Source organism: Oxyura jamaicensis, chromosome 1 (genome assembly GCF_011077185.1).
Source record: "Oxyura jamaicensis isolate SHBP4307 breed ruddy duck chromosome 1, BPBGC_Ojam_1.0, whole genome shotgun sequence".
Classification (NCBI taxonomy): Eukaryota; Metazoa; Chordata; class Aves; order Anseriformes; family Anatidae; genus Oxyura; species Oxyura jamaicensis.
This window is the reverse complement of record NC_048893.1, coordinates 88,341,985-88,353,140: the sequence shown is the minus strand read 5'-3', so window position 1 is coordinate 88,353,140 and position 11,156 is coordinate 88,341,985. Positions and strand designations below refer to the sequence as shown.

The window sequence follows — 11,156 nt, the reverse complement described above, 5'->3', positions numbered from 1 at the left end:
GTAAGGGTCTGCCTGTAATGTTGGCTTACATCTCACTATTCCCACATTTGAATTAATAAATCAGGAAAATGTTTTCTTCTGGCTTTGGTGGTGAGGGCAAATTACAGGGGAGCAGAGAGGGAGATTGCTATTTAGCTTAATAGATTTAGTCTCTTTAGGGATATATTCCCATATTTACGGACTAAATTCTTCCTTGTTTAGTTGTAACCTTTTTCTTTTGCACCATTTCCTATCTGCCCTTTCAGTTATGAGCAGGACCACATTTTGTGCTTAGTTGGCTCATTGTGGAGTGAAACAGATTTTAGTGCAATTAACTAATGGAATTTCTTTTTCATTTACAATTAGGCAGTTGGTGAGAGGGTGTAGCCCCTGGAAGGAGATACATTGCCTTTTTGCTTCCACTGAGCGTTGTGCCCATTGATTCACCAGACATATATGATGAGGAAAATCTAAAAATCATTTAAATTGACAAAATTAAATGTGAGAAAATGGCATATAGTTTTGAAAACACAAATCTTTTACCAAATGAGTATTTATCTTGCATGTTTATAACGTCATATCAAATACAACTAGGATTTATTTTGCATGAAAGGAAACCAGATCTAGTGAAAATAAATCTTGAGCAAAATTTAAAATCTTGAGATTGCAGAACTGTTGAGTTCAGTATAGCAAGCAGTTTTCTGAGTGCTGGGAATGATAATTTTGTATTTGAAGTGCAGCTTTCTTGGATAAAACAGTGAAAATACCTCTTGGATCAGTTTGCAGTTAACAGAGGTTTTGATATGCCTGGTTTTACTTGCGTGAAATTTAAGTGATCAGACATGAATCTGTTATCCTGTGAGGTGGAAGGACGTTGGAACAAAACCCAGAAGCTTATTGTGGGGGGAGCCTGATAATCTTTTTATTTTTTTAATGCTAATTCTCCTTTTCCAGTGGGAGTGAATGATGTCATCCTGTCTCCTCCCACTGTGTAAACTACGCTTGTGTCAAAGTGTTGCTGCCTCTTGTCACAGAGAGAACAGTTCCCTTAAATGCAGCTGCAGCACTTTAGTGTGATACCTGTCAGAGCCATTCACAGCGCGAGCTTGGGTTTCTAACCATGATGGCAAGATTGGTCTTTCTCCTTTTCTGTGGATATGTTGCAGTAAACCTGGGAAACGCTCAGAAATTGCCAAGAGGCAAGTAGCTATGACAACTTTCTGGGGTTTTGTTTGTTTTTCTTCTGTTGTGGGTTTTTTTCTTGGTTTGTTTTTCATGCTTGTGTTTTGCCATGGAAATTCACTTTCAACCTGATAGGGAAGATAAAGATGTTTGAAAAGATAAAAGAAGATCAGCCAACAGGGCAAGGTCAGGTACCAGAGAATAACTTTAAAGCTCTTGAATTAAAGAATCACAAATGTTTCCAGTGTGTCTTGTGACTCCAGTGAGAAGTACTGTGAAACAATATAACTCTATGTAACGATTTTATCATGATTTGGACAGTGTTGTGCAGGTCTGTGGTGTAGGATCTTGAAGAAAATGTGACTTAGAAAAGCACTCTCTGTTGCTGGCAGATGATTTCAGTTCTGTCTTGAAATAACTTGTATGGTTTCCATTTATATCCATCGTTAGCATTTGAATAGGAATTGTCTTTTATAGGTCAGGTTGCATGCATTTTGAGGGAGAAAAGTTTGGTTTATTAAAAGTAATTACTTTTTAAACCTTTCTTTCCACAAGAAGAGAATCCCTCCAGACCTGTGTGAATATTTAACTATTCCTTTCTCCTGGAGTTTGGAAATAGAATAGTTCTTTAGCATTGATAGGGATCTTTTATCTTCCTTGCTAATGTGCCATTGGCATTTTAGTAGTATTTTATTACTGCAGGAAGAACACTCCTAGCATGAAATGAAAAGAATATTTCTGTATCTAGATTGTAGACCACTTTGCAGTACCTTGGCATTAAAACAGCACTTTCACAACTGTTTCTGTACTGCACGTATTGCTCTTGCTTTGTAGAAGTGCTTGCCTGAGTCCAATGTGCTTTGTAATGGATTTCACATCTGCAATCTGCTGCAACCAGTAACGCTTAGAAAGGAAGCTGTGATTTAGTTTCTTGTGACAATGTGTATTAAGAAATCAGGGCTTTGAGGGCTTCCTATAAGTTTCATAGGTGGGGAACCTAAAAATATTTTTGGGAGGAGAGATTTTCATGCTCCACCTCTTTGCCCCCACCCCCATCCTGAGGCTTCTTTAATAGATTTTTTTTTCTTGATGTTCTTTTGAAAGTGTCTTCCTATTTATTTATTTTAAGCTCACCTTCTGAAGTCAATGTGGAATTTTTTGCATGTTGCTAATGTAGTCTGTGAGCAATTGGTGCATGTTACTGTTCAAGTTGAACAGACCGCACGACAGTTTTATCGAAAAAGCCATCTATAAGTAAACTATTCTAGCAGCTTTCATAGCAGAGGATTATACTGAACAGAGAAAAACCTTGTATGCACGGCCTTTTCTGAAGGAAGAATCTTCTCTAGTACTGCTCTTTTTAAATGATTTATCTCAACTTTCTGCTCACTACCAGAGAGTGAGGGCTGTACATCTATTGTGACTGTGAAGTTCAACGCTACTGATCCACTGTAGTCAGTGGGAGATGAACTCTGGGATGCTTTTTCTCCTGTCCTAAAATATCATTGCAGAAGTGAAGTTGTCAAAAGCATAAAGCTGCAGGGGGAAACTTAATTCCTTGTCAATGAAATAATTTTTTAAAGATTCTCCCATTGCACTGCTGAAACATCAGTCTGATTCTTTTCTTTGCAGCTGCCTCTCAGGTCACTACTTACACTGGACTGCACTAAAAAAATAGACATATTAGTACCTACCTGTTGTCTGTCTGGAAACTTTCAAAGAATAGTCTTTTTCTACAGCACTCTCCTGTTTGACAGGGAGCACAGAATGTTTTCCTAAACAAATAATATATTTTGACCTTTAGGTGCTTTTAAAATGACTGAGAGTACTCTGTTATGAGGACTAGTCTATCCTGTAAACCAGCTTAAATTACACTGAACTCTTTTACTCTCTTCAAGTCACAAACTGCTGAGCTAAGGCTCCAGATTCCCTGCTGCTCTATCTATAGAGACCAGTGGAATCGATTTCATAACTTGAGGGAGAATGATCTAGCCAGATTTGCTTTCTAGTGATGAACGTGCTCATGTGAACAGGTTCTCAGTGTAAACCTTTTTTCCTTACTACTTTGGAATTCTTGTGCTCAGGTCTTCTCTCCAGGAGCTGAAACACACTGATCTCTGGTCTCGTGGACTGAGATTTCCTTGCAGTGATACCAGGTAGAAGAAACACCTTGGTTCCTGCAGCTGCAAAGGAACAGGGCCAGTACACCCTTCAGATATCAGTGACTTCCAGATCTATTGGACAGATTGTGTGCAAATACACTCTTCAGAAGGCTGGAATGCACATGGCTTACTTCACCAGTGTATATATTTTTTGCTTTCCCCTCCACAAATTTGTGTGTGACTAGAAAGGCAGAGAAAGCATAGCTGTTCTCCAATGTTCTTTATCAATGAATTTTTTCTTTAACTATTTTGACTTCAAAAAAATTAAGGCAGTGTTGTAGACGTAGTATGGGAACATTGCATACCTTAGTCAGAATCAGGGAAGTATCAGTTTAAATTTCTCAATGAAACTTAATGCTGCTTCTATGTATACTTCGCTGTAATAGTTTTGCTTATATAGAAAAAAAGACTACTATTATCTGGTCCTATTACAGTGCCTGTGTACAGGTGAACACCTTTTCATACATTTTATGGATGTAAGGAAAGTCAGTTCAGTTGGAAAGGGAAGTTTAGTGGGTATTTTATTTTGCTGTGAAGGGGCCTTCTTTTATCAAGTATTGGAGCCACTGTCCCTTCAACTATGTCCAGCTTATAGAGCTTTGTGTTTCATCAGAAAGAAGAGGGACTCAGGAATTTTGACTTGATGTTCTGTCTTCCGTTATGCCACTATGGCGTGCCATCCAATGTATAAAGCTTCAGTTCAACACTGTTATACTTGAAATATTTTAATGATGGAAATGCTTCATAGGAGGAAACAGTGGTGGTGCATAGGTGTTGGAGTTAAAATTTGTCATACTTTGTCTAATTTTTATGATTCCATTAAACATAAATGTTCCATCCTTGATGAAGGTAGCATGGTCTTTCTAGACAGGAATTGAGTACAGAGAAGTCTTGTCTGTAGAGAATGAATTAGTAAGCAGAACATCCTGAATCTGAGAGGGAGATGAAAAAGCAAAGTCACAGAATCAAAAAGGAACAAATTACAGTACAAAATCCACAAGATTTTACTGCTTTGTAAACTGTTTCAGTGGCATCTTTCCAGCTGGACTTGATACAGATGCTGTTGAAGGCAACAGTTGTGGACCGAGTTCTTAGTGTTTGGTAAAACAGCATTTCATCATTTTGATTTTGCCAGTTGACTTTCCAGTTACAACATAGATGTGCATAGAAATGCACTTTTTCACAATAATCTCTGTTTCAGATAGGTTTTGTATATCTTCAAGTGCTGTTTTCCTTTGTTAGAGCTGAAAAGAATTTGAGGTGGTTCTCTTATTATAAGCTTTCAACTTTATACATTTTCAAAAAAGAAGAGTCTGATTTTTTTATTTTTTTATTTTTTTATTTTATTTTCTTGCCATGTTTCTGGCCTCTGTGGTTTACCAACTGTTTGAATTAGTCACTAGGTAGACTGGAATTCAGGCCATCCTGTTTGGACTTCCCAGGAGTCAGGCCTGTCCTGTTCTGCTTTCCAGGAAACACTCAGGAAACCTTAATTCACCTTCGTCCTTGTTACTGCCTTCTAAGGAAAAAAAGAATACAGACTTGATGTTCCTTATGGGACTGTGAAAAAGCCTGACTTACAGACTGATGTAGGGAAAAGCAGATCCAAAACTGTCTTGTTTCTGCAGTTGTCAGCTGTGGGGATAAGTGAGGAAAAATAATAGTTTTACTCTATCTAACTTTTTTGTTTGGTAAGTATACAGGAATGGCAGCTAGTGGTTATCTGCAACATTTTCTAAGGCTTGCTTTTATGGTAATTATAACTGACATCCGCTTGAGAGTGAATACTGTATTTACAGTGTCCTTCTGAACTTACCGTTGACATTAGTGAAAGGAATAGGGAAATTTTATTCATTGCTAAATTTGTTGGCTGTGCTACGTTATGTAATATTTCTTCCTAACCAGAGGTTAAACGAGGCATGTGTTTTCACTTACTGGTGTCAAGCAGTTAAAACAATGTTGAGTTATTAAAATGTATCCTAGTCACTATACTGGACTAGCCAAATTAATCATTACACTTCTGTGTCCCCTGGTCCCCAGCTTAACAGCACCCCTCTGGTAGCTGTATGCTAGAAAAACAGAGATTGTAACACAGAAAAACATCTCATGAATTTTGCTTGTTTGAACAGATAATGAAGCTGTTGTATCAACATATCTCAAAAGGAGTGAAATGACACGTGGTTTGTGTGTTTTTGTCCATAATTTACAAAATGTCTTTTTGGGAACTTTTTTCAAAATACACAGTCCTTTAACCTTCAAAAAACATTCTCATTTATTAAGGAGCACCAGAACTATCGAACTTTTCTTAAATGTCTGTAAAGAGAAATCTAAAATATTGTGATCTTTAGGTGCTTTTAAAATGAGTGGTAGTATTCTGTTAAGAGGACTATTCTGCCCTGCTAAGCAAGCTTAAATTGCACTGAACTCTTGCTTTCTTTGAGTTGCAAACTGCTGAGCTGAGGCTCCAGAGTCCCTGCTGCTCTATCTACAGAGACCAATGGAATCAATTTCATATGCTGAGGGAGAAGAATCTAGCCAGATTTGCTTTCTAGTGATGAACATGCTCATGTGAACAGGTTTGTGTGAAATACTTATCTTACGTTTAATGGCTCGTATTGACAGTGAAGTCTTATGAGAAGTCCCAAAGGGATTCTTTATGTGGTATAACTGAGTAGTTAGGGATTTCAGTCAGTAAATATGTCATGGCAAATTTGGCTCCTCCTTTGCTGAAAATGGAAACAACCCATAAGAATCCTGGCATTTTAGCAGTTCATTTAATCAGTTACCTTATCAGACAGACCAGTTCTGTCCTAGGATCGCATGACAATATATCAAAACCTTGTACTGAGTGTCAGGCGTCCAAGTTCAAAGATAATCTGTAATTCCAGATTTCCATTTCTATGCTGGAGCAAGCAGTGGTGTGACAGTGATGCATGGGGGTGGATTCTGCCAGGATTAAATTCCAGAACATATGAATGCCTCTAAAATGACCTCAGGGCTGGGTAATCTGTATAATCCTCCACCTCTTCACTTAAATTTTCACATTCCCAAGTATCTCTTTCTAAATATTAATTTTCAGTGTGTCTTTTACATAATAATCTGTATCATGTAGCCATTCCAGCAAGACAAGCTACCTAACTCACTTGAGGGAGGGTTGTAAGTTAAGTCCTACTGCTGCTGTTTGGCCAGAGCTCCTGTCTGTGGATGCAGCAGGGGTGTTTGTCAGGCTGCATGCCCAGTGAGTGGTGATGCTGTGAATGGTCAGTGGGTCTGCTGCTTCTCTGGAGGGTCTGGGCTTACCAGGTGTGTGCTACATGTTGCATGTGCAAACAGAAGACTGGCTGCTCCAGGGGGAGGAAACAGCTAGCAGTAACCTGCCGAAGTCAGAACTGTTCATGCAGCTCCTAGTGGATTTCTTTTCCTTGGGGAAATTCAAGTGCAGACTTGAGTGGTGGCGAGCTGAACCCATCTGTGGGTGTGGAATGCTCTCAGCAGCTGCCTTCTGCAGGAGGTGGCCGGGGACTCACTTGCTGGCATGGGCTGTGCAGCTGCGTCACGTTAAGTTACATGTGCAGAGGGACAGGTACCAGTGTTGTGGAAATGTAGCGGCCTGAAGCAGGTTGCCATTAGGAAAAGAGTCCAGTCTGTAGCAAAAGGCCTTAGTTCAAATGCTCTTAGTTTGAACCTAGGTTTTCGGCAATACAGGCTCACATGTATGTTATGTGAGTTGGCTTTATGAAATTGTCTTACTTTGCTTTGAGGATCGTGTTCATGAAAATGACTACTGGCATGAATCACACCTTTGTGTAGGAAGGGACGGGGCCAACTTGCCTGGCACTGCTCTCCCTCAAAAAGGTACCGATCATTTGTCTTTACAGCTTGACCAAATCAACCCTTGGCCTCCCCACTCAAGCAAGCCAGCGTGAGATGTGTCAAAGTGAAGAAAAAAACAGGCCAAGTTATGAACCATCAAGTGAATTTCAGATATTGAAGAAGTAGTAATTGCATTTTGGCCACAAGAAGTAAAGGCTTTTGCACTCATTGCCTAACCAAAGGCACGTAATCAAAACTTGCATAAAATAATGAATAAAACCTGGGTAAAGAGTTGGGCAGTAGCTATTGCAGATGCTAGCTATGCTAAAGGCAGGGAGGTAAAGCATGCATTTTTATTGGAGTGAGCTAGTTTTCTGCCAGCCCAGAGGGGAGCATTGGCTGCTGTGGGCTGCTGCACAGAGCTTGGCAGAGAAAATTTAACCTCTGTTTTGTAAATTGCTCCAGAGTTGTTGCTGAAATCCATCACTGTAATGATTAAATGTTATTTAGATCATTTTCTGGAAGAAAAATAAATAGGTCAAGTGAATCAATTGTTTTTTCTTGACCTTGAGCAAATGGTTCAAGGCAGCATGACGAAATCTACTTGAATGAAACCCGACAAAGAAATATCTACATGTACGGGTGGGATTTATTTATTTATTTGTGGAGAGCTAACACTATAGTTTTCCTGACCATACTTAATAAGGGATTGTAATTCAGTGCTATCATTCAAGCTGGGGAGTCAATGGCAGAATGGATTCTCAAAGTGGGAGGGAATTTGTTATTTCTGCATTTTTGCTTTGCAGAAAGATTTTGCATTATTCTTCAGATCTGCTCAGGAAAAGCATAACTCAATAAAGCAGTAAGAATTTGTGATATTTTTTCCTATCAGCAGCAGTTGTGGCATTGGTTTATAAATCTATAAATGGCTGCAGAGTGCTTGATATGAGTTTACATAATTAATACTTTGGAAACCCAGCCAATTTTAGAGGACTGGCAGTGTGTGTGGGATAACATCAGTTTTGAACTTGCATAGGGAAAAATCTTCTTTCCTTTTGTCAGCTCCTTGCCTCTGCTTTTTATTTATTATTCACATTAATTTTCCTTTCTATGATGTAAAAGTCTGGAAACATTTTAGAACACACAAAGTTGTGCTTGGTTCAAAAACACAAATATGTAAAACTGAAATGTCCCAGGAGGTTGTTTTCTGACTTTGAAGCGATTCCCTCATTACCGCAATTCAAGCCTATACATGAACAACAAAAATGCAGCCAAAGAAATGCAAGACTTCAGGCCTTATCACTTATCAGTTCTCTTTTTAAATCTCACTGTGTCTGCATAACATGCACAAGCATATGCTGAAAATAAAGGATTGGGTGCAACGGTCTGAAAGATCGTAGGAATTTGAGCTGTGGGATACCAGTGATAGGAAGAAAACCATGTTGTCTGACCTGGACATTTTGGCAGGGTTCCATTATTGCTGGCTCACACGAACACTGAGGTGGGTGGATTAAGTGGCACTGCACCGTTCTTTATTTATAGCACAGTCTATGCTTGTGCCTGTTGTGGGGTTAGAGAAATGGCTTCGTGCAGGTTGGGAACCAGCAATTTCCCTAGGCTGTCTTCGGTAAACAGGAGGATATCGCACGTTCTGCTGGAATCAGTAGGTCTGCTTCCTTGGTCATAAAGCTTATTAACAGGCACTTGCTGTTGTGAATTTTGGCCATGAAATAGCTCCTCACTGGTAGCATTCTTTATTGTTATTCAACAAAGTTACAAACACAAATTTTGCTTCTCTTCAGCATTTCTTCCTGCTTGTTCTTTGAATTCTGGGGAAGGTGAAATCTGGCAACTCTATTAAAAATGTCTTCCTGCTTACACCAGTTATTCAGTTCTCCTTAGCAGGTGTAGTAGGTGATGAATCTACTGTGATTCATTTGGTAGTGATAGTAATAATACAGCTTTTAATGTTTCTATATCAACTCTTTACATAAACATCATAAATAAGATTTTTTTAAGGACTGAAACATCAATTATGCAAACTTTTTCATACTGAAGAACTTGTTTTAAATTTTGGACAGGTTTTGTGATTTTTTTTTTTTTTTTTCTCCAGTGGAAGATTCTTACTTACACCAAACCTGCAAACAAGTAAGCAAGTTGTGAAGTTGTGAGGATAATTTCACACAAACTATCACACACACAGGGGTGTGCGTGCACATGCATGTGTACGTGCACATCCCCACACAATTGTGAGAGCTAGTTCACTTTTGGTAAATATGTGGCATTAAAAATTATTATTTTTTTTAATCTTCTAGGCTTTTATCAATGCTCCTGTACTCCCTAGTTCTAGTTGCATGGTCAAATAGTTGGTAAAAGCATTAGGATATTGTTAATGTACAATAACGAGTTCTTAGAAAGCAAAGTTTCTAAATAACGTCTCGGATGTTTATTGTGTTCCCTTTGCACCCAGAAAAACTTACAGAAATTTGCAAAGAAAGTTATATGCTATTACTGTAGTTACTTGAAGGGGATATAATGTCACTCATAGTGTTAAGGCTGTGGAAGAATTATAGATTCTCAAGCAACCTACTTCAAATGAAGTAGATAGATCGTTTAGTCGTAAACTGTGTAGAAATCATCTCAGGCACTTTTTTTTTTTTTTTTTTTTTTTTTTTCCCCCTATGATCTGGCTTTTCTGGGTTTGTTGTTGTTGTTTTTAATTATTCTTTTTATTTTTTGAATTTGCTTTTGTAGTGTTTAAAAAATATGTGAGTTGTCAAACAGAAGTGGCCTGGGAAAGATTGTGTTATATTTAAAACTCACATGCTGTGAAGACATGAAGCAATATGTATGTACGTTATATACTCTTAAATCAGAGAACATTCCTTGGGAATTAATGTAATCTGCTACACACTGACTTACAAGACCAGTAATGAAAGAGACATAAATTCCTACATACTATAAATTTGCCACAAACAATTGGATACATTCCTGAGTGAAGTACAAGCAAAAATGCACAGTCAGTCATGCACTAATTGCCTAGCTGATGGTTCTGGGCATATGCATACATGCCCTTATCCTGCCCCCAAATTAGCATAAATCTTCTTTTTGTGCAGCTCTTAGTGTTTTCTTTAGTGCCATTTTCCATTCTTTCAATAAAACATTGGATGGAGAATTAATAAAAACAAACAAAAAAAGAGAAGTAAATATGGACATAGAAAGATGGGTTAGTAGTAGGGGGAGTTCATCACTGCTTTCATTGCTCTCTTACATAAAAGGCAGCGTGGTGACAAAGGAGCTGATGATGAAGTTTTAGGATTTGGATATAGAGTCAAAGAATGTCAACTCTGTTGTCTAACATATCCTCTGTAGGAAGGAAAATTGGTGAGAGAATAGATGTAACAGTTTTTTAGTAGCAAAAATAAGGAAAAAAAATACAGTGTTTTGGATTGGTCATTGTATTTCACCCTTAGTCATGCAGATAGTTGGGTTTGCTTTGGGTTTTTTTGGTCATAAACTTATTATAAATGTATTTGCTTTCCATTTTTCCCTCTAATCCATGGATGTTGAACCACTTAACATTACTTCATATTTTGGTTTTGTTAAGCCTAGTTAACAATGCCTTTGCTTCACAAGGTGTTCACGGTGCTAAAAAAGGAATTTCTGCCAAGTTTTGGAATTTGATATAGCTTCCTAAGATAGTTAAATATTTCTCTTAATAGCAATTTTTATCTCCAGACACAAGGACTTAGTGGAAGTCTGTTTCTTCTTTCTGTTGGCATTTACTTGAACTCTGTAGAATCTTTCCTGTGGTACCTGCAAACTCAGACTGCAAGTCAGTATATGTCAAAAGGGGTCACCTGTGATTTTTCTTACTACGCTGCTTTTTTTTTTTTTTTTTTTTTTTTTTTTTTTTTTTTTATAAAACACGGGGGAAGGGGGGGGATTTAAAATAAAATGTGGTGGTGAAATTTATAAAAAATTTACCACGGTAAAAAAAATTATTAAATTTGAAATGTG

General features: G+C 38.0%; 1 protein-coding gene across 24 annotated transcripts in view; it reads left to right on the top strand.

Annotated features, from left to right (window-relative positions):
* The first annotated feature begins 984 nt into the window (after positions 1–984).
* The window catches only part of ABI3BP (ABI family member 3 binding protein), a 136,504-nt gene continuing 126,332 nt past the window's right edge, over positions 985–11,156 (top strand). For 13 of the 24 annotated variants that reach the window (XM_035314990.1, XM_035314980.1, XM_035314981.1 and 10 more), the window contains exon 1: positions 986–1,178. In XM_035314990.1, the coding sequence (XP_035170881.1) occupies positions 1,100–1,178 (79 nt within the window). In that variant the 5' untranslated portion in view covers positions 986–1,099. Of the gene's footprint in view, positions 1,179–11,156 lie in introns of all 24 variants that reach the window. The other 11 variants (XM_035314996.1, XM_035314997.1, XM_035314995.1 and 8 more) reach the window with 3 other exon arrangements.